Genomic DNA, 27,905 nt, shown 5'->3' with positions numbered 1-27,905 from the left:
CATCTCGGTGTAAACTGTCGACTTTCTGTCCACAACAAGTTGGTATTTTGTCCATTTGAAGGGAAACCTACATTTTTATAAGCTTTTAGTAGCACTGTTGCTCTGACTGCGGCTACAATCCACACTTTGTCTCTCCTAAACTCTTGAAGGTACTCAGAATCCTCTCCAGGCTCCAGTTATCGTCGTTTACCTTATTTAACACATTTTTTTCTCCCACCAATCTTTCAGGCTGACACAGCAACTATTTACTGGACTGTTGACAAGTCAGTTGTTTTCCCAGCCATCTTTTAAGCCATTGTCACCGTTTCTACCGTAATGTTCCTGATAGGTGGTCACTCTGGTTTGAAATCCTTTCATGTTCTGTTCTCAGTATGCTCTTCACACTTCATTTCCTGCATAATGAACCGCCTAATGCAAACATGATGATGGTTTACAGAGTCATAAAAAATGTCTGCATTAACTGTTATGCATATTTGCATATGTATGTTTTAAGGCGGTAGACGTAGTGATTAATCTAAATTTATACTTGAATTTTATTTGCTGCAGGTAAGATAACTGATTCAGCAGAATCTTCCTTCAAACATAACTGAAGTGGTTGCTGTTTTGTAGGTTCAAACGAGGTGGAGGACCACCTGTTGCAGAGACGTGTTTCATCCACAGCCTCTGGTTTCCTCGGCTTGACTGCTTCTCGCTTTGTTTTCCAAACTTTGTCTCAATTATATTTATGCAAACAAGAACAAATTTTCATCGCAAATTCTCTTGGAAACAAACATTTAAGATTTGGCAACATTAAACAGAAAACATTTTTCACAATTTAGTCCAACGACAATTGCAATAGAGTGTGCTCATACATTATTGACTGAAACATTTGAGCCATTTCTTTCCACCCGTCTTGTTTCCTCCCTTCCTTTGGTCTCTTTCTGCTCAGCCATTAGCCATTCTGCAGCGTCTCGACCTCAGCTGGTGGTGCTTCCTCTTACATTATTGAGATGAGATTCAACCTCTTGTCTCATTCCTTTGTTTTCCACATACGTTTGCCGTCCTTGTTTCTCTCCTTGTTTGTAAATTGATTATTACTCAGCCAACCATAAAACATCGTGTTGGAGAGCTTTTCCTCATGTGTCCATGTAATCTGTCCCCTCACTACTGAAGTATTAAAGGGTAGTAAAATGAGGTTGCTTTCATTTGGCATTTCAACCATTTTCCAAAATAAAAGTGTTTGATTTCATTTAGTCTCTGTCCAACCATTCCCTATCAAGCAACCAGTAGGTATGTATATATTAATTGGGGACTAAAATTGCAGTATTTTCAGCAGGAGTGGTTTACTTTCTCACTGCTCTGTGTCAAACGAACCGAACCATTTGAAAATCTTGCTCCCCCCCTCGCCTGTAGTGGCGCTGCACCAAGAACCACTGAAGGAAACGACACAAAAATGTCCAAACAACACATGAACGCAACTTCCTCCTTTGCAAAATGTAACCAAAAATGGAGTACTCACATTAAAATGTGAGTACCAGCTTTGTCGTTGGTAAAAAAAAAAAAAAAACAGGATTCATTTCTCCTGCTAGCGCTAGCTATGAGCGTTTGTTGGGTTGCATTTACCCAGAATGCTCTGCACTGTAGTCCTGGCTTTGGAACGGTCTCCAGTCCGTTTGTATCCGCATTCAAACCACAAGGATTATTATTCATAGGTTAGTAGAAACCTGAAGAAGTAAACTATACAACAAATTGTTTAAATTACATTTATCTTATAGTAATATGAATATTGTTTATAACACACTTTACATTTATATAAATCATAAAGTGCTGAAAGTTCCATGAATTAGCAGTAGCAATAGGTTCGGCTCATTTGATTGTGTAAAATTGAATGTTTTCTACACAAAATTCATTTTTCCACATTAAATGTAGATTTTCTGAATTTTTCAGGATGACGCAGTTGGACTATATATTCAATATCTGGGGACACTGTTCTTAAGCTCAAACTAAATTAATGCCAGAGTCCAATAAGACATTGTTTACATCCTCCTCAGTAGCAGTATCTACCTAAAAATATCCATTCACTTCATTGGCTTCCCAGCAAACGTCTGTAGCTCAGCAGATCCCTTTAATCTCCGTTTCCCACACTTTCTGTGCATTAGAGTCCAGGTAAAGCTGCAGAACCAATACATTTGTCCTTCAGAACATGACACCTTAGCCTTACTAATGAGCCATTTAACATCACTGTGAAGGAACAGCAGCTAAACGAAAGGCCCCTTGTGGCGTTGGTAAGTGCGTGTCAAGCCTGGAGGAGACAGTAATGCTTCACACTGACAGGTGGAAGGATGAATAATGAGAAGTTTTGCATTTCTTTCTGTATAACACTAATCCCTCTGCATTTTCCTCTCGCTCTCTCCGGAGAATTATCAGGGTCTGTGCAAACTTCTGCAAACTCATATCAAAGGTCCATTCATCAGGACTGGAAGATTAGAATATCTCTGGAAAGATCATTTTAATAATTCATTTCAAAATGTGAAACCCCTTTTGAAGATCTGTTAAACAGTGTGATACATTTCAAGTATTTATTTCTGTTAACCTTGTTGATTAAGCCTTACAGAAAAAGAAATAAAGGAAGAATCTTTTATTGCGGAAATGTTCTGGGGATTACATGACAGGGAAAGTTGAGTGGGAGGAAAAATGTGGGGAGGTAAAGATACCAAAGAGTGAAAAGCATCACACAGATGTTTTCAGGACATGGGATAAATAGTCACATTACTGGAGTGAAGCAACATCTGAACCAGAGTAAATGTCAGTAGTCTCTTACCTGAGCAGATTTTATTGGTTTATTTATTTTAGTTAAATTTGTTTAAATAAAATAAATTGATAAACTGATTGAGAACAAATCTGATTTTCAACAATAACCTGTTTAGAAAGAATTAAAACATCATACAACACAATATCATACAGAAGACATAAAATAACATAAATTAGAAAATAAATTTAAAAAGAAAACATGAAAATACAACCATATTCATCCTGACTTAAGGTACATGATAAGTCAGCAGTTTTAAAAACAGGTACACTGATCATATACTATCGATTTTTATAGTTAAAGGACCGGCAGGTTTCTAAATGGTCCAAAGTTTTTTCGGATGAAAATAAATCTTCCATTATTTTGAAAGTCCAGTCAGAATTAAATCAATTATTTAACATTTTCACAGCTCTATGAACTGATCACCTCTCCACGCTCCACTTCCAGATTCTTCTACATTAATTTAATCTATTTTTAGGATTTTCTGAGAAACTGGATTGTTTTTCTCTTCATTAGAAATAATCAATCTACAAAAGTTTCCATTTTTAATTGAACCTCTTTGTCCAGTTAAACTTTTACAAGTTACAAGCTTCACTGTCTATCCTGTCTTCTATGACAGTAATATGAACCTTAATTTAATTGTCACATGTTTCTGAATCTGAATGAGTGACAAAGTCAATACTTGTTAGTCTTTGTATCAAAACAGAACTGAACAGAAACTGTTTGCATAATTTTCCCGGCATGAACTCTGTGGGTCTTCAACACAAAACCCTTAAATGAGCCACAGCCTGCAGGACAACAAACGGCTAAAAGATGGAAAAACAACTGTTGGAGGGATATTAAAGGGTTATGCACGACGAGTTGATAGGTCATTTTATAATGACCCTTTTATAATACTGAGAATTAAACATATTAATGTAATATGAAGAATCAAAACCGTTTTCTTTCATCACTTGGCAAGAAAAATTCAAGGACAGATCTGAAACTGTATGAATGGGAGAATTAAGTTTATTTCAAAGAAAATAATCAACATATAATAATAATTAATAATTATGATAATTTACCACTAAGGTAACTACATTTTAGACTTGAAATCTGTCTTCTCTTATAAATATTTTAATAATCTGAAATGGTTTTATTCTTTTAAGCAACTTGAAACTTGAAGATTAAATTCAGAATCATAGTTTAATGTTTTGCTCAAGGCTACTTGTGTTCCCTACAGTCAGTACTAAACTTGCAGAAAAAAAGTAGATAACTTCTGATGAACTAAATAACAGTGATGCCCAAACTGAGGCTCGTGGGCCGTTTGCTGCTCTTAGAGTAGCTAATGCTGTGCTGCAGTTCAGGAACGCCAAAAAGATTTTCAGGATAAAATACACTAAATGAAATAAAAATGAAATGTAAAATGTAAAAATACTGACAAGCACAGAGGTGGCGGGTTAATGATCTGGGCTTGTCAACGTGGGAAGTCACATGCTTGATTAGAAATGCCTGTAAAATCACATAAAGTATAAAAGAAAGACTTTGAACAATTTCCCAAAAGAATTGTTCAGAGTCTCCCTAAAACATTACAAGATTATCTGTCTCTTCCGACACATGATATAAAAAACCTAATCCTAGTTTAAAACTTTTGCACATCACTGGAAATGGGAAATAAGAGTAAGCATGTAAACACTGTGCTTTATTGTTACTATGATTTAAAAACTGCAGGTTTTTTCCTCTTGATTGGGTTTGAATTCTCAGTGGCAGCAGACCGGGAGCAGCAGCATATTGACAGAAATGACAAAATAAATGGCTTTCATCCGTTTACCTACGAGAGGCTCAGAGCCCTGCGTCAAATATGACGGAGATGTAAAGCTTTGACTTGGTTGGAGAAGAAGATAATCATTTTAAATGTTTCTTTCATCTGGTAAAGGCGTTGTACTCATGCAGATAGAGGAAGAAGCTGTAGGTGTTTCTACAAATACACACAAAATGTTTAAAGAAAACACATTTATTTTAAAAAAAAGCATGAAAAGCTTTACTTTACCCATATCTTTTCATATTAGCATTTTTCAATGAGAAAACCTTTTCATCTGCTTATTAATGTGCTTGAAGCAGCAGCATTAGAAAAATCTTGTTTTATATATACACACAAATTTTGTTTCCTCTCTCTCTTTTTTTTTTAACCATCATTTTTTCAGGCCTTGCTCTGCATCTGTCCACTCACACAAAGACAAAGAAGACAGACGTGGCGAGACAGCGCAGCCAAAAACAGCCCTGGAAGCACTTCTGTGCAGCCCGGCTGTTTTGTTTATGGGAACTTCACCAAGAGATTCTGCAAACAGCTGCAGTCACTGCGGCATGGCAGCCATGAGCGCCTTCTCTGCCTCACAGCGCGGGGAAAGGAAAACAGGCAGAGCCACATGGAGGTAGTGTGGACACGGAGACGGTGCTGGATGGTGAGGAGACGGCAGAGAGGAAGGCTTTACAGCATCTGAGCTGCAGGGAGCCATGATGAGGGGAAGACTCCTGGAAAAGGGCTGGGGAGTCATTTTATGCTTTATTTATCCCACCAAAGATATGTTTTTGTTTTAAATGTTTCCAACAATTACAACACAAGTTTAATTTGAACTTCTGAAGGAATAGTTGCCCCCCACTTCGAGGATACATGGTGATTTTTGAGGCCTTTTGGTTTTACTTCGTGTTGTCAGACAGGTTCTGCTTTGGGGACTTTCTGACAGAAGTTAGTTCAGGGTTTGGCTGGTAAATTGACCTCAACAAATGTGATTTATCACTGTGCATTTTAATGCATATTAAAATATATTTTCTGTTTAAAATATTAACTAGAAGTGTTTTTAGAGAGGATCTCGCTGATTTTAACATTTTAATGGACTGTTGTGGTATCAAACCACCAATCCCAGGGATCCACTGAAATCTCCAAGGAAAATTAAGTAGAAGGCTTTTATTATGAAATTTAACTACAAAAAAATCTATTTATGAGTTTAAAAAGACAGTTCTACTAGTTTTTCTGAGACATTTAAATGATAATGGCTTGAAGCTATTGAAAATAATATTTTCAGCTTGTTGAAGCCTCTGAAATGATTCATCAATAAATCTTTAGACAAAGAGGAGTACCAAGGAAAGAAATGCCTTGATTTGCTTTATTTGATCACTGACTTGTCTTTGACTTGATTATAAAGTGTTTATTCATTCTTCTGTGTCATGTGAACCGTGCTTCATCAGATCCATGCAGACATTAGGTAAACTGTTGAAGAACGGCCTCGTTACATGCTGAAAGTATTGACTGTTGTATCATTTATGTCTGCAGACGCGGCGCGGCATCCACCATGCAGCGATGCCACACTTCTTCAAGCTCATGTCAACAGAGAGAAAGTGAGCAGCGAAGCATCATTTACCAAATGGAAAGCTTCAGAGAGAAGTATAGCCTCTGTCCTGCTTCTTCTCTCTCTGCTCGAATAAATCACCGTCATTGTCACGACGACTGGAACGACTCCAGTTTTAAAAGGCGTGCCAGTCCAGGGAGACAGAAAATGCAACGTTAACATATTCTTGTCTTGAAACTTCACTGGTTTGATCTGGCAGCCAATAAGTTCAGATCGCACCGGCGCCAAATGATGTGTTTTGCAGTCTATAAAGCAGCGCAGGCCTTTCTGACCTCTTATTCTGCAGAATAACATAAAAATCTTTATGAGCTTAAACAAATGTTTCAATAGACGCACAGAAGCTTGAGAATAATCTGTGTGAAAATAGAAAGAAAGAAACATAGTGTGATTTTCTGCATTCTTCCAGCTTTACTCTGAATATAAATCCTGAACTTTGCACAAATCCAATCAGCACAACGGTTAAGGATAATGTCTGAGGTCACCAACTCTTAAATGGTTGCATCCTTATCTACTTCTAAACACATCAACCAAACTCTGATAATGCACCATGTTTACTTTAACCCAGCCTGATTTTCTATCTGCAGTTTCGGCTCTCGAAGCAAAAACTTGGACAAAATGGGAAACGAAATGTCTGAGACTTGTTCTCTTCTTCAGCAGACCTGCTGGAAGTCACTATGGGTCAGTTCCTTAGACTTGTGCACTGGGAAACCCTGCGACACATTGAACTCTAGAACAAGCAATTCTTTGTAAAACAATGTCCTACTAATTGATTTAATTACCTTTTTCCAGGTAAAAACATTGACTCAGGAAATCTATGCATTCACCTCACAGACTGTATGTCTGCAGACTGCAAATAAAAATAAAATAACACAAAAGGGTTTTGCCTTCTTAATCTTTGGCTTTTTGTCTTGATAAAAGTGGGACTTTGTGGGTCATGAAACAGTGAAGCTGTGAAGCTAAAGCCTTGAAATGAACCCTGCAAACATGTTGGTCTCATTTATGAAAATGTTTTTATTTTCAAAACAATTGAAAATAATCAATACCTTTTAAAAGAAGACTGGTCAATTCATAAAATTCAATTAATAAAATAAAGATGAAATAAATATAAAGTTGATCTGTGGGAATTCATGCATACATTTTTATTAAAAGAGAAACTATTGCAATTATTGCTGGAGATTATGTCATCCAGAAGACCTGCCTTTCTGTTTTTATTCATTTTTATAAATTGCCCTCAAAAGTCCATTTCATCACTTCCATTAAATAATGGCTGATGTCATTTCTGGTCAAAAGTATTTTTTTTTTCCATCTTTTGGTAAGAAAGAGGTGGTGATTGTTCTGCAAAAAAATGATACAACTTTAAATTTATGTTCATGGAAAGATGCAGAAGAAAAGAATGATCAAATATTGCTACTTTTTATGAATCATAGGAAGATTTTATGTTTAAAAGGCAGGATTCTGAATCAAGTATTTTGTGCAAACTGACTAAAGAGTTATAAAATGTATAATAAAACTGGAAGAAAAGCAACTACAAAAGAAAAATCAGCAAGGCGTAAGCAGCACAACTGGCATTTCAATTTGAGACTCCAACAATGACTGAGAACAACGAGGAAGATAAATACAGGGGAGGTGATTAGTGGAGAGGAAACAGGTGAGACTGATTAACCAAATGGGAACAGCAGCTGCAGCCTAACTGGGGAAATTACAACCAAGTAATCGCATGGATGACAAATTAATGTAGTGAACATGGGAAATCAAAGGGCTCAGTAAAATAATTTTTAACCAGAGAAAAACACTCAAGAAAACTTAAAATGTGACAAACCTGACCTCAAAGTCTTACAGATCAGGACATTAACATCTGAAGTCAGAAAGGGCAGATGTGTTTTATTTGCTACAGAAATTAAAAAAGAAATGTAAACATTCATCATGTGATTTAATTCTGTAAGTATCAATGTTCTTTTTTATTTAAAGAATTGGTGAGCTTTCTCCTGGTTATGATCATATCTCAATGACTGAAGCTTCATTTTTAATTTATTGTTCAAGTAAAACTGTCACGGTAAAACAAGAAATTGGTCCAAGAGGCCAATTAGTTACGGATTCTGTGCCAGCGAATATCAACCTAAGAAACTGATTTAGTTTCATCTCTTCGGTCAGGGGCAAAAATCATCTCAGAAAGGAGAGGGGCAAATTTTATCAGAGGTCTTCTGAGCTATTTATCATCGTCCCACATTTAATCTCTCATCTATTTAGTGGTGTTAAGAAAATAAATTTAGAATATGCCAGTTTTAAAATTTAACATGTCTTGACTGAAATAGCCTAATTATAGTTTTCAGATTAATAACTTATTCTGCCCTATTGACCTTTATGTTACCAGATTGTTTGCTAAGATCTTTTTGAAAGTGCCTTTAGTTTGTGTGGGGAAACAATCAGGAGAAGTTCCAGTTTTCACGCTGATCTGTGAAAAGCCGTAGACCAGCAGGTATCCAGGTCAGTACCAGAAAGTCTCTGCTTCCACTTTGTTTAGACAAAGGGGACAAATGGCCTTTGATCTTGGAAACAAATTGCAGGTAGTTTCTAACTTTAGAGAGGGTCTGAAACAAGCTCCTGGTTGGATGAGCAAAGATACGCCTTATTTGAATAAATTAAAAGACAAGAATACTTTACTATAAAACTTTCTACACAGGAGTAATAAATCAGATTTGCTCTTGCAATTCTCCAAAGACGTCTTTGCTTTCCTTTCTTTGTTTCTTCCTTTCTTTGTTTCTTCCTTTGTTTCTTTCTTTCTTTCTTTCTTTCTTTCTTTCTTTCTTTCTTTGTTTCTTTCTTTCTTTCTTCTTCTTTTCCATTTGTCTCAGGTAAATGTATGCATGTCTCTGTTGTTCTGCAGTTTCTGTTGTAATTTCATAACTTGTCTTCTATTGGATTAAACTCTGAAATTCTGTGACATCTACACTCATTGTTGTTTTCTGTGTGGTTTCACTTCGGCCCGCTGGGAGAACCTGGGATCCGTGAGAAGAAGATAGAGCCAGAGATTTTCCAAAAATATATTATAACCTAAAATCTTCTTCAACAGTGGCTAAAAACAAATATAATCACTAACAGCCACAATACAGAACCAGGCAGCAGAGGTGGGTAGAGAACTCAAGAAAGAGTAGCACAACTTCAACATATTTTTACTAAAGTAAAATTAAACATTAGCCATGCAAGAAATTCCTCAAGTAAAAGTAAAAATGTATCTAGTAAAAAATCTACTCAAGTAACTGAACAAATTATTAACCATTTAATTTTTTTAAATTACATGATCGGATGGACTAAAATATAATGTTAAGTGGAAATGTTGGTATTTGAAGGACCAAAATTAACAAATAAATAACAAAATCAGGAAAAAAGAATTTTTTCAAATTGGTTTATTTCAATAAAAAACTTGAGACTTTGAGACTTTAACAAAAACTGCAGGTCTGTGTCTGGTGATTATATCCAACATGATGCTGCATATGTTTGGTAAATATACAGAGTGACTGTGAAAGATGAATAAATGAATGTGTGCAGATACCATTCAGCGAAGCATTTAAAGCCCTGATGGTGGAAAGTGAATAAGAACGGGAGTGTCAGGGCACTGCTGTACATCAATGCCTTCCTGCTTCCCTCCATGGGCTGCACGGCTTCTCTGTGGCCCATTCGGTTGCAAATGCCTCCTGATCTCAAAGCGAAATGCTGATTCCTGGTAAACTATGACAAGGCCTATTACACAGATGGATAACTGCTTTCATTGGGGGAACAGAGGCCAGATGCAGTGAGCCATGCTTCCTGTCAAGTGTCCCTCAGAAGCAGAGGCCTGTTAAAAACACTTCACCTCATCAGATATGAGGCCGCTCATATCTGATGAGGTGCCAGCTTTTCAGCCGGGTGTCCAAGTTACAAAGTACTGTTACTTAGTTACAATTACAATGACCTATGGTGCACAAGAGTGAATGGTAGGATGCTGCAGTCTGGTAAAGGCTAAGAGCAACCCTACACGGCTTCTAACAGGAGATATTTGAGGAGGAAGAATCCACTTTAAAGAACCGTTTCTCACAATCAGCCATGTTTTGTTTCAACCCTTTTTATCCAACAACAGGGAGGAAAAACACACAGTACACCTGGACTTTGACTGGGCCATATTAACACATGATTATGCTCTGATCTAGATCAGGGATGTCCAAACTTTTTGCCACATGGGCCAAAACCATCGAGTCACAATGACGTACAGGACAAGGGAATAAAACTGAAATTAAACAAATGAAGTTGTCAGATTTTATTTAATTTTTTTTCTAGAAAAGAGATTTTAATCATTGTAGATCCAAAACTTAACTTTTTTTTTTTTGCACAAATAAAAAAATGGCATCTTATTTCCAACACTTTTGGGCTCGATTGACCAAATTTGTTTTCAAATTTCATTTCAGGATCTGGGTCACTTTTTTCCAAAATGCTTGCTACATTTAGCCAAGTTTAAAAAGTTAAATAAAAGCTGATTTGGGTGCAGAAAAGTCAGCTTGCCTCTGGTTCTACCTATTGTAAAAGTTTGGTTGTAAAAAGATGAAAACTTTGTGATGTACTTCACTTTTCCATTGAAAGAAAATTATGTTGGTAATAAATTTAAAATCAACCACATGAGATGGACGGGTCAAATTTGAATCATTTCTTTAATTGAGGACTTTCCTCCATATTTGTTGTTTACTTTCTTTCATCAATGATTTTTTTCATTTTGCCCTCTTCAATGAAGGGAAATTTATAGAGTGCATGGCTCTGCTGCTCTGTAGCATTTTGGCCGTTTCTCTGATTAATAATCTTGTTCTCCAGCCTTTAGTTTGGGTGATCAGTCATGTCTTCTTACAGTTTGTTCAGGTGATGTATTGAGCAGAACTCCTTACTATGTATTTATGTCTTGTTTTTAGTACAAATATCTTAGTCCACTAAGACAAAACTAACTTACAAGTAACTTTTCAGCTAAATAGATAAACTTATTATGAGTCAATAATTTTAAAAAGTACTGGTTACCCTGGCAGATAATTTCATTTATAACATGGGGAAATAATCTGGCAGTTGAACTAGTACTTTTTAAAATCAATAGTAATAGTGTTTTATTTTAAGTGTGCTAATATATTTGCATTAGAAACTAGAGAAAATACTTGGGAAAATGTGGATTTTTTTCAGTGTACACCTTGTGGATTTTAGTTTCTACGGTAACTGATTACCGTTAGGTTTCTCAGAGGCACCTAATTACAAACACCTCACATTTGCAAAAAACAAAATCTGAAAACCATGCACTTTTCCCCCCACTAGCTACATCTTTATAAAAGCTCATTTTAAACCAGCATAAAAAGATTTGTTACTAAATTACACGCCAGCCTATTGTCTTGCTTACAGCAGCTAAATCATTTCCCCTTCACGTTCAGATTCTTGCTGGTGCTTGTACTTACCATGCTCCTCAGATAAGCATTTACAGTAAGTTAATAAACATCCTGAGTGAGATTTTCTCCTGGCCCCGGTGTGACACAAGCCCTGCTGACACGCTGTCAGCCTGGACAGCTTTTCTTAAGATGCTGTGTAGGACAAGCAGCTGCAGAGATGAACAGCTGACGCTTCACAAAGCAAAAAGTGGCGACAGAGGCAGAAACAAATCCAGACACACCCCAGAGCAGACTGCAGGACCAAACCTCCGGTCTGTGGATAAAAACACCAGCAGTCCTCTGGAGGCTATGAATCAAAGCCTGGGACATCAATATGCGCAGCTTAAAGGTTCACCTTCTTCTGGGATTTGTTAAGCTGAGGGGTAAGCAAATCTTTTTCATGAAACACTGAACTCCTGGGCAACGTTTAGACCTGTGGTGCCTGGAATAACTGCTGTTAGCCTAAGCATGATAGCGCATTATCAGAAGGGATAAATTTAGTATCATCTTCAGGCAAACTCCTTAAGTTATTAAAAATTAATAGTACCTCATTATACAGTGTGAAGTTAGTATCTGGAGCAACTTAATGTGCAGTTTTATTCTCGCTAATACACTAATCATCAGCTAAGTTAATGAACCTGTTCCAATGTGCAGTAAATGCAGCGAATCTGAAGTGGCAATGATGAAAATCACAAGCTGAATTAAGGTTTTATGTTCAATTCTGCTTCCTAAATACAATTACCTCTCCTACCTTTGGCTCTAACGGTTTTACTACTCCAAATCTCTGCTGATGACATTGCAGCCTCACACAAAAGCCCAATCCTCACACCTTTACTAAATCTGATTAGAGACAGCTTTGGAGCCGAGGGGAAGGAGAGAAGGTTTCAGAATCGTTTTTTTTCCCGTCCCTGTGGCCTGTTGCCAGGAGGCAGGATATGAAGTATAATTTCAAAAACATGGCAGTGGAGGCCATGTTGCCACCGAGCGCTCGGAACATGCCGAGGGACAGCGCGACGGGTGACTTTGATCTAGGAAACATGCTTCCTTCATCATGTACAGTAAAATATTTAAACAGAGTGAAGAGGCTGTAAGACAGGATTCAACCTGTGGTGGAAAAAAAATGGAATTATGACAATGAAAAAGTATCCCCTCTTTCTTTGACCATCAAACTGATTTTTATATCAAAGAGTTCAATAAAAATCAAATACATTTCTTAAATGATACTCCTATAGGGGAAAGAGATACCCAAACTATTCTAATAATGTGTGAAAATCTAATTGCAATCTAAACTTACTAATATGTTCTGCCAATCTGGGTGGTGACATCTACCAACAAGTGTTTGTAAAAGCTGCTGGTCGTGTTTTAGGTTGCTGTGTAGAAATGTTGTCCTACTCTTCTTTGCAGAATTGTTTAATTTCAGTCAAATAATGTGATTTTCAAACACGTACAGCATCTTAACACAGGAGCTCAGTCAAATGTAAGTCGAGAGTTTGACTAGGACACCTGAAACCTTTACTTTCAGAGGTCGACTTCCTGCAGCGTTTTGAACCATTGGACTTGCGCCTGCGGCCACAAACTGATGGGAGGACATTTTCCTTCAGGGTTATTGGTGGAGTTCTGTCTTCTCAAACCCACACACTGCAAAAACACAAAGTCTGATCAGGTATTTTTGTGTAGTTTCTAGTGCAAATATTTAAGTACACTTGAAATAAGTAAAATCTAACTTATAAGTAACTTTTCAGCAAAATATAGGAGTTTGTTTAAAGTCAATAATTCATCAATATTTATTAAAAAGTATTGGTTCTACTGGATGATTATTTCACTTATAACAAGACATTTTTACCATGTTATAAGTGAAATAATCTGCCAGTGAAATGAATGAAAAATCAACATAAAACAAACTCCAATATCTTTAGGACAGAGTTAGTTTTGTCTTATTTCAAGTGTACTTAAATATTTGCACAGGAAAACAGACCAAAGCTTCCTGGTAACAGACGGCTGCTCGTACTCTTCCAAAAATTCAGATGAAATAAATTGTAAAAATACATTTGTTATTTTTATAATAAATTAACTTTTTGACCGACTTACTGAAATTGAAGGCAGATGCATTGCTGTTGCTGCAACGACTTTATTATGTTTGTGTGTTTTCATGGCGACAAGCTGTTAAGCTTATTTTGAGTGTATTTCTTGCACTGAATAGGAAATAAATTAATAAGAAATCTACGCTGCTCTTGACTTGTTGAACTGCATTGTTTTCTTGTCATGCTTTCCCAGGTCGAATAATTAAACAACGCTGGGCAGCTGCCAGAGGAGCTGCTGGACAAAGGGAAAACATTGATTTCTGTCCGAACAGAACAAAACAGAAAAGTCATGGATCTGGACTCTGTGAGCACTGATGTTACGTTGAGGAGTTGTGGGGGGGGATTGGCCCTTAATATAATTAGAGGTCTGAAACAGGGACAGAGAGAAGAAAGCTGGAGACTAACAAGACAAAGAGCGGCTGCAGATAAATGGTGGACCACATGAGAGGTTGATTGGATGAGAACAATTTAACAAGCAGCTGCAACGACTGGAAGATCAGCCCGAGTGGCAGATATGGTAGAGCTCGATGCAGGCCTGTCAGGAAGTGGACTGCAGTGACACGTGTCTGATTGGCTGCACTTTGATTTCAAACAGCCAGGAGACTAAATACCAGTTTAGATTCATCTGCAGAAACAAACGGCTCCTATTTCAGTGTTTCTATTGGGAGGATTGCAGGTGTGTTTTTGTGTGTAAAGGCATTTAGTTCAATAAATGAGACGAATCTGGGAGTGTAAGAAATTGGCAGCAGTGTTGATTATGATCAATTTTCTGCAAAGATGTTTGAAAGTTTTTTTCCCTAACCCATAAATACAGTTTGGTAGATTTATGGTAAATATAGATTACTCATAGAAATCAAATTGCAATATTAGTTACATTTTTAATACATATTTTATGGGAGTCAATGGAATAAAAAATTCAGATATCATGTTATCTATGTATTTTTAAAAGAAAGTAGTTGGAAAAACATCTAACTGAAATACAGAATCTGGAAAGATTTTATTCAGCTTCCATAAGCTCAAGCAAAATTATGCAAGAATATTTAGAGAGGCTGTGGGATGAATCTGGAGAACCCAGAGAAAACCCATACAAAGATCATGCAAACTCCACAGGCTTGGATTTGAATTTCAGTGATGCCACCTGCTCCACCTTTTAACTTTAGGATAACTCATTTAGTTCTTGTTTCCACTGGTCTTTCTTCCAGTCTAACATACATTAAAAAAAAACCTCAATACTAACAGGCTCTGCACACTTTCCACTAACTTTAGTGTCCAGGGTCGTCCATAAAAAGTATTTTTTGGTGCATCTTTGATTTGCAATATTTGCGCCCCACTTTTTGCATTTCCATAAATTTTTAAAGAAAAAGTTATTTCAGTCTGAAAGAAATAAACGTACAGTTCTGCCTTTTCATTCAGACTAATGGTGTTAATATATATCCGTATTCCAGTATTTTCTGAACTACCTCCAGTTTATTCTGTGAACGCCAAACACCCCTGAACATGTGTACAACTGTTACAAGCCCCATAAGACACGACACCTTAAAGCCTGCTTCCATCAGTCCAGACAGATGTCAAAGCTCCACCCAGTAAAGCTGACTGGCTGCCTTCTGCCCTGGAAAAAGCTCTCAGCTTGCCTCATAATTATTCTGCTGGCCCTGTTAAGAAGCCAGAGGCTCCCTGCCTCTCTTCTTCTTCTTCCTCTTTCTCTTTCTTTCTTTATGTGCCCCGTTACTCAGACAGAGCCAAAGATGGTGCAGAGACGCTAAACGGTCTGCAACACCACATACCTACCACATTGTGCCATGGTGTATCAGGGCTCCTGCAGATGCACAAAAAGAAGAGTTAAATTTCAGTCAAAAAAAAAAAAAAAAACCTCAGGAACTTTGAATTAATTCTCAAATTAATTCTGAGCTCCAAAATCCCAAGATTTTCTAGAAAAAAAAAAAGAAAATTTTGGGATTAATCTCTGAAATTGTTTTCAAATTTCAGAAAGAAAAAAATAACTCAGAAATTCAGAAACTCGGAAATTTCCAAGCTTTTTTTTTATTATTATTATTTTTTTTTTACTTCACTGAAATTTCTGGTGGGTTATTTCTTAAAAAATTTTGAGATTAGTAATATTTTTGTAGCAAATTTCCAACTTTTGAAACTCAAACATTTTCAGGTTAACCTCAAATTTCTGAGGGTTTTTTTTTTCTTCTTTTTTACTAGCAGAAACTTGCTACTTTTTTTTCTATCTGCAATGGCCCTAATATGCCATTGTAGTTAGGAGTGGCGCAAAAATGAGTTTGGGCTGCAGCTGAAAATGAAAAAAAGCGCCTGTAGCATCACAGGGGGCGCCAAAAATATGGCTTAAGAATAATTTCTATCCAGCATGTTTATGCATATGTAAATCATGTGATCTATACTGTCCGCATGTAGACTGGAAAGTACAAAGTATCGCTCCTGCATGCAGCAATCAGACAGACTCAAACTGGGTTTTAATGCTCAGTATCTCTTTGCTGTGACACACGCATAGAGCGATTGAGATGCTCATTCTTCTACAAGACAACTGCTTAAAGGTTTTCAGTGAGAAAAAGCTGTTGACGCGTCTCCCAAACGCTTTGCATTTGCCTAAAAGCATGACAAACAGAAGAGCTGGCAGCGCTCTAACAGCATGTAGTAATGACTTGGAATTTCCGTCATTACTGTTGGAGATGTGTTGATGCTTCCTCACAATCTGGATGAGTGAATCACGAGTTCTTAAGTGCAAGAAGCAATCTAGATAAAATGTTAACCGGTGGGGAACAGGATGCACGTCGCGACCTGGCGGTCAAGAATCAGGTAAAAATAGCCGTGGTTTTAACAGCTGGACCCTTTGCGAGAGAGCAGATGATGACATTAGAAGCAATCTAATTCCAATGCATTTGGCAGTAAAAGCAGCGAAAAACGTGAAAGTTTGAAATGAAAATGTTAAGTGCGTAAAAAATGTCAAGTTTCAGATGAACAAAGCGTGAAGCAACATTTACAACCGGCCGCACGCACAGCAGCAATTACAGCACAACATCAAGGTAAGCGTGACATTTTCATTAATGGAGGTGTTTGCAGAGTGATTACGAGGGTTCATGCTTCTAGTGTAAGGAAATGGAAGATTTACAGAGCATGGGCATACCTCACTGGGCTGAGTACAAAAGATTAATAGGATTATATGTGATTATTAAGTGAGTTAACCCATATGGTGGGTTTTATACTATTTATCCATAAATCCTTGATAATCAGCCAGTAGAGGGAGTTATTGATCAAGTAAAAGCAAGACATTGACAAAAATCTTTATTTAAAAAAAATAAAACAAGACCACTTCCTTAAAGGAATGGGTGTCAGTTATAGGGCTGCAACTAACAATTATTTTAGCAATTTATTGTTCTGTGGATAATTTTGATGATTAATTGATTTCTCAGATAAAAAAATTTACACATTTGCAGATTTTTAATTCAACCACTTAAACCTTTTTTCCACAATATTTGAAATACATTAAAAGATGCAAATAATTCAATTACTGTTCAATAATAAAACTAATAAAATAAATATTGTCTAAAATGCAATGATAGCATTATTTTATTGAAGGGTTGATCAGGATGCATCTGCAGCTTGGTTATTTTTTGGATTAACAAATCTGTAGCACAAGTTGCTTAAAATGAGATTTTTTTTAACTGAATTTGAACCAGGTGAAGCTAAAAATGCCACTTAGTTGCCATTATTTCAAAAATTGATTATTCACAATCAATTCTATAAATTTTTTTCAGCTCTAGTCAATTCCCAGCAGCACAATCTGAAGGGGGTTTTTTTGTGTTATTTTTGTTTAAATAAGTAATTATGTTATGAGGTATTAATCAGATGAATGCAGAAATACATGAATGACTCCTGGTGAAAAGAATAAATTAAAAATGAAGTGGTTTTTTTTAGGTTGCTTGCTTTAAAATTAAATTTTGCCCGATGAACACTTAAAGTAAAGAACACCAGTAATTATCGTTTCTGAAAAAGCTCCTCAACAGCGTCCAGCGGCAGCCTGGCCTGCAAACATTTAGACTGAAGGAGGCGGGAATAACTCAGCGCTGAACGGCGGTGAGGAGGAGAACCGAAGCAAACCGGGAACAAGCAACAGCTCCATCTAGTGGTCAGCAAGGGAATCATTTCAAATTCTACCTTAAAATACATATATGTTGAACCAAACGTGAGATTTTGATGTAGGAATGTGCTTTAAAATCTAAAGAGACATAAATCTGCTTATTGCCCTGCAACAACTGCTAGAAAGTAAGTGAAACTACACTGGAGGTTTATTTAAACAGATTCATTCTTATTTGGTAGGTTGGATCATTTTCTCTACATATAAATAATTATTGACAACTAAATCAGCGGCAGTAAATCCCACTTACACTTAAAAAAATCACCTTTTTAACATAACTCAGCATGACATTGAAGAAATTAAGGTTTATTTCTTTGCTACAGCTTTGACTAATAGGTCATTAGTGAAAGTATCAAAATATTGGGTCAGGGTCTTTTCAGATTTTCATTTCTATAAAGCAAAAAAAACAAAACAATTAGATTAACAATTACTATTTAAACTATCTCAACTGTGAAGTATGGGGGTGGCAGCATCATGTTGTGGGACTGTTTTGCTGCAGGAGGATCTGGTATACTTCACAAAATAGATGTCATGATGAAAGATTATGTGGAAATATTAACATCTAAAAACATCAGCAAGGAAGTAACAGCTCAGGCAACACAGTGGGTCAAAGGTCAAAGGCAATGCTAGCAAATACTGAGGCAATGGATGTAAAAGTTTGATTTTTAAGGCATTAATAAATCTGATATTTTCTCTCATTATTGTGGCATTTCACTACTAGAAATAATTGTGGTCATTCTAACTGACCTGAAACGAGATTTAACAGTCTGACTTAACTTCAGACAGTAAGAAAAAAAGTTTTTTGTTTTAATTTGGCATATTTATGTCAACTGTATGTACTGCTCTGTTGGTCTACCACATCAAGGGCCTTAAAGTAGGAAAAGTAAGCAGAGATTTAATGTTTACTGAACGCTGTAATAAAAAACAAAACACAAACCAGGGATAAGATGTTGGTTTTTATTAGTTCAGTTTTCAAATTTAAATTTTCACTTGAGATTCGTTAGAAAACATCATCAGTTCTGCAGCCTGTATCACAAAGAACCTGCAACACGGAAAGACGGAAGTCAAAAGAAAATGACTCTGTAGGTCTTTTAAGAGATATGTGTTAATACAGCTGATGGCAAACTATTTACAGCAACGGTTTGATCGTATGGTAGCAACATGCTTGGGATTTCTCAGGGAGAGACGATGGGCTTAGTAAAGCCAGATGTATGGAGGCGGAATATTTCAGCTGTCTCAGTGCTTTAGAGCCAACGAGTCGAGGCAGTCAATTTCTCAAAACTTTGTGCCAGTTCAGTTTAAAATAAATTAAACTCACGAGGAGAAAGACGAGCAGAAGAGAACAGAGAAATGGATTTCTGACTCTAATTTCTCAGCGGATGTCAAACTAAACTCCAGCTAATGTTCCTCCATTTGAATCAAGAATACTGAGCGAAAACCGGTCATGACATCGACGCGATGAAATTACTCCAGAAATAAATTAGAGAAGGAAAGTTGTATTAGTGTACATTTATAAAAAAAAATAAAATAAAAAAAGAAGTACCTGATTTTCTCTGTGTGACCCCGCTGTAATGCCTTTGCTTAACTTATAGAAAACTTGTCACACTCTTTAAAAACTCAGTCATTCATTAAATCACAATCCTGAAAACCATCGAAGACCGGTAAAGAATTCCACCCTGCAGAATCCGTATACCTTTGAGTCAAAAACACGGTGGAGATTTCATACAAATAGAAAGGACACTTTTTTTCCTGTTTATATACACAAAACACTTCTGTACAGCTTTTCACTTCCAGAAACAGACTGAAACATTCCCACTTACAGAACAAATGGAAATCTGATCGGATTCAGTGATTGAAACTTAAGTAAATCTAAAGCTTACTTTTAGCACTTTTTTATGTTCGACTGCCTTTGAATTCCAAGAATCGGTCCATCATACGGGATCCGGGTTTAACGCATCGACTCTGGATCCTGGTTGAGTCGACGTGAGGCTACGATGCTTTGCAAAAACATCCAGACGTCTAAATCTTTTCACATTTTGTCAGATTGCAACAACAGATTGCAGGGTATTTTACTGAAATTTTATATAATAGTCTGCAACGATCTATTGCATAATTGTGAAGCGGAAAGTGGTTTTCAAAAATAGTTTTAGACAAAAAAAATCTGAAAAGTGTGGAGTGCATTTATACTCCACACTTTCAGGACTTCCCTCCACAGCACAGCTACGTGCACACTGACTTGGCAAACAATTTACTTGAAGGAATGAGTATCAAACTGAGAACATCAACTCACTCAATTTCCTGTACATGATACATCGGGAGCAACAACTTGCCATCAGGAAAAACTAAATTCGTATTTAAAGATGTTTATTAGAGAACATCAGACGAGATTCAGAGGTCAGAAATTTGAAGGTAATAGTGTAACTTCCCATTAATAAGCATGAGTCAATACTAAAACTAATAACGGCGCAGCTGCAAAACTACCAAAACACGGCCAGCCTCCAAAACTCACAGGCTGAAAAGGAGACGGCAGAGATCAAAAGCTCATTTTCTTTCCGCTCCACAATTATGCACTAATTTGTGTTGGTCTACCACATAAAAACCCAATAAAAATACTTTCAAGTTTGTGGTTTTGCCTGACAGGATGTGGAAAAGTTCTCCAGGTGTGAATATTTTTGCAAGGCGCTACATTTGGCGTACATAAAAAAGTAAAAATAGCGTGGAATAAAACCTCCCCCAGATAAAAACACCAGAAACTGAAAATTCAACACTGTTAAACCTGCGCTGCTATTTAGTACAGTTGCATTCGCAAGGATACGTGATTATGTTGTCGTGGGATTTCATTTACACCTCAAAGCAACGCCCAACAGCTTTACAACGAAAGGAAATGTTAACTCTGGATTAGCCTGCAGGTGTCGGGACAGACGAGTGGAAAAACAGCCCTTAATCCTCATCGAAGGCAGTGAATGTTTAAAGTTCATAGTCTGTTTAAGTCAAACCCCAGAAAGACAAGTTCAGTTTATATGCCTGCTTTCACGCGGCATAAAGCTTATTCGTGGCCCACATCGCATACCCAGACAGACACGCGTTCTGCTGCGCCTGATGAGCCAGCGGCTCTCGTTCTGTGGAAAGCGTTCCAGGCCCGGCAGCCTGGAGGTTCAGAAGGTGGGTTGGTGGTCTGGAACGGGCTCATTTGGGTGCTTTGGAGAGGGTATCCGTCTCTGTGAACACGCGGTCTTCACTCCATGCCTCCCTGGTGCTCTTCAGGGCTTGTGTTCGTTGTTGGTCCACAACCACGTAGTCAACACGCTCGTCTGACGCAGAAATGCCGGTTCCATTGTTTTTCATCTGAGAAAACACAAAATGGTCCGAAAATAAACACATGTAGGCTCCTAAAACGCAAAACCCAATGTGGTGGTGGGGTGCTCGTACCTTCCGAGGTGGGGTAGACTTGCCAGATTCAAGATCCAAATCCAAGTACTCCACCTGTTTGTCTCCTTTGGGCTTCACCATGGGGCTACTCCCACCATCCACAGGCAATGGTGCCGCCATCTTCATCATCTGCGTGAGCCGGGACAAGTTTGGTTTTGTGCTCGCCAAACAAAGTAAAAGCTCAAATCCAAATGAACTAATGTGTTGTCACAAAACCCACAATTCTTTAGGATTCATTCCATTTAACAAAAACATCACTGGTGCAAAACCAAAGTTGCCAGTTTGTTCACTTTTAAGGTGTTTTAATTTATCAAGACACAATTTTAACAATAAATTAGCAAGAAATGTTTAGCAAGACCTTCACACTGGATGAAAACCCTACACCAGTGTTAAAGGCGACCTATTATGTTTCCTTAAACACGTTAGAATAGGTCCATGAGCTACACAAGGCATGTCCATTACATTCCAATCATTTTTAGATGATGAGATTTTAGTTCTGCCTATTTTGAGCTCCTTTCAGAATAAGTTGTTTTAGGGTGTCTTGTCACTTTAAATCCAAATAAGCTGCTGCTGGCCACGCCCCCCAACTTAACATTTAAACTCGCACATGAAAATGGCTGCAAACAGATGAGCAATTATAAAACTGTACAACTCTGAAAAGCAGAAGTAGAAACTCCTGCACAAACAACAACAATGTGACAAGTAGTTTCTGAATTGTAACTATTAATTTATTTCAAATTTTTAAAGCGCTTGGCCTGTTTTAGGTGCAGTAGAGACCAAAATGGAAGTACAAAAACTTTCAAAATGTGAATTTTGCATAATAGGTCCCGTTTAATGCCCCACCTTCAAGATCCTGCAGGAAGGTCTAGATTTTCCAGGACTTTGCAAAATCTTGCATAATTAAAAATACCCAGGTTCCCTGTTACACATGCAAATAAATGTTTTAGGTAGAAAAAAAGGTTTCCTGACATTTAGCAAATAGAAATAATTTTGATAATTCTATCTAACCTAAAGCAAGAAAAGTTTGTTTGGATTTAACTTCAGAAAGTGAGAAAAAAGTTGAATGTGTCTTTTTATCAGTGCAGTTATACTGATAAAAAAAAGCATTGTGGTTTTGTGACAACTCAAACGCATGTTGGGTCTAAAGGTAGCGTTAATTCTGGACTACAAGTACGGTGGAAACGTTAGATCTAGGACGAGACAAAACTAGAACATAACTATTAAAGAAAGTGGTGGAAGATATCTAAAAACCCTTACAAAATTCCCCCAAACTCCTCAGTGTCCTGGGCACATTGACTGGAAAGTGACAACAGCACGGCTAAATCTGTGCAGGTTACTTTGTGATCTGATTGCAACACCTGAAAAGCCCCCCAAAAAACCTCTGGTGTTCTGACAGGGCAAGTCATTCATGTCTAACCCTGCTCACCTCCTCTATGGTGTCAAGTTCCTCCACCTCCCTCTTTACAGGGGTGATGGGGACTGTGCAGTAGAAGGACTCCTCTCTACAGAACGTAAGAAGGGGTGGAAGTAGCAAAGAACGAAGGGGGGAAAAAAAAGAAAAGCAGATGGTTAAGACCAAAAATGCAAGATAAAGAAAATGGTTGAAGCCAGAGCCAGAGGAAGCCGAGGAAGTGGGAAACTAGAGAAGGGAGGGAATGAATTGAGTGAAGAATGAGCAACAAGACAGCAAACAGTATCAAAGCAAGTAAAAAAATGTTAACAGCAAAGAAATGGCTGAGAACAGCAAAGCAAAAATCAAAACAGTAATGTTAAGGTGTGGTTATCCACCTCTAGAGCGTTTAAAAAGTGCTTCTTTTCCTAAGAGTTTTCCACATTTTGAAACCACAAACTTTAATCTTTTACAGGGAGTTTATAACCAACACAACATAGTGAATAATTGTGAGATGAACAAGACAATGATGCATGGATATAATTTCTTTTACAAATTAATTTCGCTCATGGACTGGCTGCTCTGGAAATGTCAGCCAGTAATGTGTCTGGTAGCATTCTGTAAGTAAGCTTCCTCAGCTCCATTTTCTTAACAATATTTTAGATAAGCTTTGCAAAAGCATGTGAAATGTTCTCAAATAATTTCCACAGAAAAATACGCCAATACCCATGAAGAGGTGTGGGTAAAAAAATAAAAAATAAAAATAAAAGCCTCTTCAAACTCTGGACATGAATCAAAATAAGAATCTGTGTCAAGACAAAAAAAATCAAGTCATCCGATCTGATTGAACTTAAGCTATTTGCTAAGTTGGTAGAGATCTACACCAATAGATATTGGTGTAGACTTTGACTACACCAATAACTTCGACAGCTACGACTTCGATAATAGCTTCCTGTTTTATGGTTTTGGAGGTTATTGACTCAGAGGGTCTGAAAACAACTGCATGCCACGATTTTTAGATTTCCGTTTCTAAAAACAACAACAAAAATCATTAAAACCCATTCATCATTTTTCACTTTGTTGGGCTACTTTGATGTTCCACATAAAATCCAAATGAAATAAGTTTGTTGGTCTAATGCAACAAATTCTGGAAATATTGAAAAGTTGGTTACTCCTGCAAGGCAGTGCGTATATTTCTCTGAATATTTCAGATTTAATATTTGGTTTCATTTTGCTTCATAATTGCACAATAAAACTGAAAATATCTGTAAAAGTAAAAGAAGGTGTAAAGAAGGAAAAAGAGAGCAAAAGGAAACTGCAAAGAAAAGAGTCAAGGCGGTGAGGAGTCCATCTGCAGGAGTCAGTGTTTTATCCACACTCACTGTTACCATCTGGGAGAAAACGTTTCTTAATGTTTTCTATAAATATTTCAACATAGCAATTCATTCTCAAAGTCTTGCTAAAATTCCAGCTGCTTTAATGATGCAGGTGTAAAAAATGTCTGCAGAGGTCATCATTTTATGTTTATCCTTTATATAAACAATAAAAAGCAACATTTTCTGCAGATTTTATAAAAGTTTATTTTTAACTTCTAATGCATGTTTTTTGATTCAGAGAATAGATGTGTGTTACATACTGGTTCGTCTGTGGGTAAATTAGGATCCATTTCTACATAATTCTCTGCAATGTCCTCGGAGTCAGTGCTGGAGGCCGTGCTATGCACTGACGAGGGTCTCGCCGGCATTGGAAACCTAGAGAGACTGGGCAGCATTCACAATGTTTACACACCAACTTCGAAGCAAATGCACCAAATAAAAGCACAGAAGAAGACCTCGTCTCTGACTGACTTCAATGTGAAGCAGCTTGGAGGCAGATCCAGGATCCTGTTTGTCTGAGCAGCGCTACTTTGGTCAAACAGTAACTACAGTAATGCATGAAGTGTTAGAGTTTACTTCTTCAGTGATCCACTAAAATAAAAGGGCACATTCTCACCAGACTCTGTTTAACTCATGGAAGCTGGATTCTGTGCTTGCAGCATAAAAAGTAAGATGGACAAAGTGTTTCCTTAAAGTTTTGTTGTTAGAGTGGCTCTGAGGAGAGCAGAGCAGTGAGAACATGCCCTTTGGTGTTAGCAAAATGTAAAACTATGTAAAAAAAAAAAAAAAAGCCTAATGTCAAACATTTCAGATACTTACTCTCTAGCAAATGAGCGTGTTACAGGTGAGCGGACAGGTGTGCAGGGCTCCTCCCATTCTGGTAGTGGTTTGATCTCTAATGGTGCAGGTCTTCCTAAACCAAACAAATGCACGTCTGTCAGTCCCTGCTTCTCGTCAATCCAGCACGAAAACAAATTATCGCTATTGTAACAGTTTCCCACATCAGGAATGGGAATAAAATAGTGGAGGAATGGAAAACGGATCACAGTAAACCCCCTTAAACTAAAGCTTTGTTGAAGAACCTTTTCATTAGAGCAGAGGTGAATATATCTGTTTGCAATCTGCATCACAGTATAAATGTATGAAATATTTCATACATATTCATTAAAAGATTAGTTTTACTCTTATTTTTTGTCGTCATAAAAAAGAAATGTCAAATTACAATACATTAGAATTAGCTTTGTAGAGGGTAAATGTAAGAAGTAACATTTACTTGAGTAACTTTTTTCTTTCAAGAAGTACTTTAAGGAGTACGTTAAAGCACCATATATTTCATATTCACTTGAGAAATATAAAGTATTGCTACTCTTGCAGTAAAGTTTCTGTAAACCTGACCCAGTGCGAATAACTCCATGAAGTACAAACATAACCAAAACTAAACCAGACACAGACCTGCAACTTATGTCAAAGTGAGACCTCTTGTTTGTACTCAAACTTTGTTGTTCTAATGTCTTATTTGTTTCTTCTGCTTAAAATTTATTTTGTAATTTTATCAATCTTTTCATTTTACCACAATTTGCACATTAGAATATTTTTGTAAGTCTGATTAAATAATCTTAAAGTAAATCAGATGTTATGGTCAGATCATAACATTTTTACTCTCACTCTCTTATCCTGAAATAAACCATGTATATAAAAGCACGTGAGTGAAAAAGATGGGCCATGCATGGCTTCCTCTCTAAGATCATATCTTTGTTCAATTTCCTCCTGCAGAGCCATCTCTTATTTTCCAAAAGCATGCATGTGTTTTAGTACCAATAAAAATCTGAATGTTATCTGTTAATGTGTTTTGTGTCAACAAAAATGTAAAAAAAAAAAAAAAAAAAAAAGGTTTAAATGTTAGTATTTGATTGTTAACAAGTGATGTTAGGGAGTATTTTGTGGAACACATGAAATCCAAAGTGAATGAAGACCACATTCCAAGAATATCCTGCAAACATTTTAAGTTAGACTGGATTAGTTCAATCAAAGTGACATTTCTTTGAATCAAACCCCTACATGATAAGAGGAAAGATCCCACAATTTAACTCTAAAAACATGCAGATGGATGAAGTGTTGTATGCAGAGGTCAGAGAAGTTTCAGACACACAGAAACAGTTCGATGGGGTGTACGTACCCTTGCGTCGTCCCCTCGGGAATTCACCTACGGTTTGAGAGTCGGTTCGCTCTAAACCGACAACCTTTGCTCTTATTATTTTAGGACTCTGACCTGATTGGTGAAAGAAGACTTTGCTCATTATATAAAAAAGGGGGTGATCACAACAATTAAGCCCTAAAGTAAGAATTGCTCTGCCATGCAAAACAAAAGACATAACTTTGCTGCACAGTGAAGCGACGCCCTTACTCACAACCACTTATTTATTTATTTTCCAGCAGCACAAATCAAGAGAGCAATTGTCATGACAACAGCGGGACCAAACTACCCAACATGCAACTCACTCCATGCAGCACGGCTTCCCACACAAAGACTGACATCACAGCTGTGCATGCACGATTGGCTGTGTGGACGAGTACACGGAGAAATCAGGTCAGATCTGCAGCAGGGCGAAGTGCAATGTTAGGAAACTAGGAGGATTTCACTTCAACACACTGAGCAGAACGTTTCTGGAAGGGCGGGGTGATTTAAACAGAGCGACAGTTTCAAATATTTTTGATGGAATTACATAGAAATGACGCTGGCACTGAATTCCTGTTGAATCCTTGGAGAAAGGAGGATAAAATAAAGCTAACAGGTGGGGATTTATAGACAAAAAAACTATTTCTCATGGCTGATAATAAAATTATAATAATCAGTAAGAATTTAAGCTGGTATTTTTATGCTCAATGCCCAAATAAATGCATCAGTTAACTTGTTTAAGCCTTGTGTCTAATATTAATATATTTATAGCTGAATCGATTAATTGAATTAATAGCTTGTTGAAATAAACAACTAATTTAGTCAACGATTAATCAATAACTAGAGTATAATGTCTCAAAAAAGCCACTTGCTGGAAGAAAAACGTATTCAGAGCAACAGAAATAGAAAACTGTACAAAAATATACTCATTTGGATTTAAGATTAAATTAAAAAAAAACCTTTGTAAATATGTTCAACCCAAAACTTTAGTGGCAAAGTTTTATCTTCACCAGGTTCAAATTCTGTTAAATAAAATCTTCAAGTAATCACCTTTTGCTATCCAATTATCAGTTAATTGAAAAAATTAGTCAACAATTAGCCCTTCACCATGCTGATGTTAAGTCAAGCAGAAGGGCTGTGCCATTCACATTTTGAAAAGCACATTTTCAAAAAGCGTTCATTAAAGGAATGATATGCTGAAAATAAACATTATGTTGCCCATTTAGAAAAGGAATTTAATTATTTGCATCATTTAATGTTTATCTAAGATTCTTTAAGAGGTTTAAGTGGTTAAATAAAAAATCTGCAAAATGTGTAAATTTTTTATCTGATTAATCGTCAAAATAGTCGATAGATTAATCAATCACTAAAATAATTATTAGTTGCAGCCATGTATATATTAACATATGAAAATAATATCAAAGTGCTGTAAACATGAATGTTTAACCTCCTTTCAAAATCCTCTCCAATGTGCACGGGGGCGACATAAATGTGGTTTTTTGTTGATTTTTGGTTTCAGCTCTTACTGTAGATATGGACAAAATTGGAAGAGCAACAAATATCTGCTTCTATAAAGCCATGCTCTCCAGTTTTTCCAGTTTTGAGGACTGGCTCAGAAAAACATTACTCTGAGTCACGTCATAATTATAACCTGGGAAAACAGGAAGTGGATTACTAATAAGCATGGGTCAGTA

General features: G+C 36.9%; 1 protein-coding gene across 5 annotated transcripts in view; it reads right to left on the bottom strand.

The window, feature by feature from the left end:
- Window positions 1–18,783: 18,783 nt before the first annotated feature.
- gab1 (GRB2-associated binding protein 1) overlaps window positions 18,784–27,905 on the bottom strand; it is a 59,309-nt gene continuing 50,187 nt past the window's right edge. For 4 of the 5 annotated variants that reach the window (XM_014999519.2, XM_014999523.2, XM_088006327.1 and 1 more), the window contains 5 exons: window positions 26,212–26,304; window positions 24,855–24,948; window positions 24,296–24,419; window positions 21,270–21,398; window positions 18,784–21,185 (listed from right to left, as the gene is read on the bottom strand). In XM_014999519.2, coding sequence (XP_014855005.2) covers window positions 21,027–21,185; window positions 21,270–21,398; window positions 24,296–24,419; window positions 24,855–24,948; window positions 26,212–26,304 — 599 coding nt within the window. In that variant the 3' untranslated portion in view covers window positions 18,784–21,026. The remainder of the gene's footprint in view (window positions 21,186–21,269; window positions 21,399–24,295; window positions 24,420–24,854; window positions 24,949–26,211; window positions 26,305–27,905) is intronic. The other variant, XM_014999529.2, reaches the window with a different exon arrangement.

Source organism: Poecilia mexicana, unplaced genomic scaffold, assembly GCF_051168715.1.
Source record: "Poecilia mexicana isolate PSO_F unplaced genomic scaffold, ASM5116871v1 scaffold_1, whole genome shotgun sequence".
Lineage (NCBI taxonomy): Eukaryota > Metazoa > Chordata > Actinopteri > Cyprinodontiformes > Poeciliidae > Poecilia > Poecilia mexicana.
Note: the sequence above shows the minus strand (reverse complement) of the source record. Positions and strands in the feature narration are given on the sequence as shown.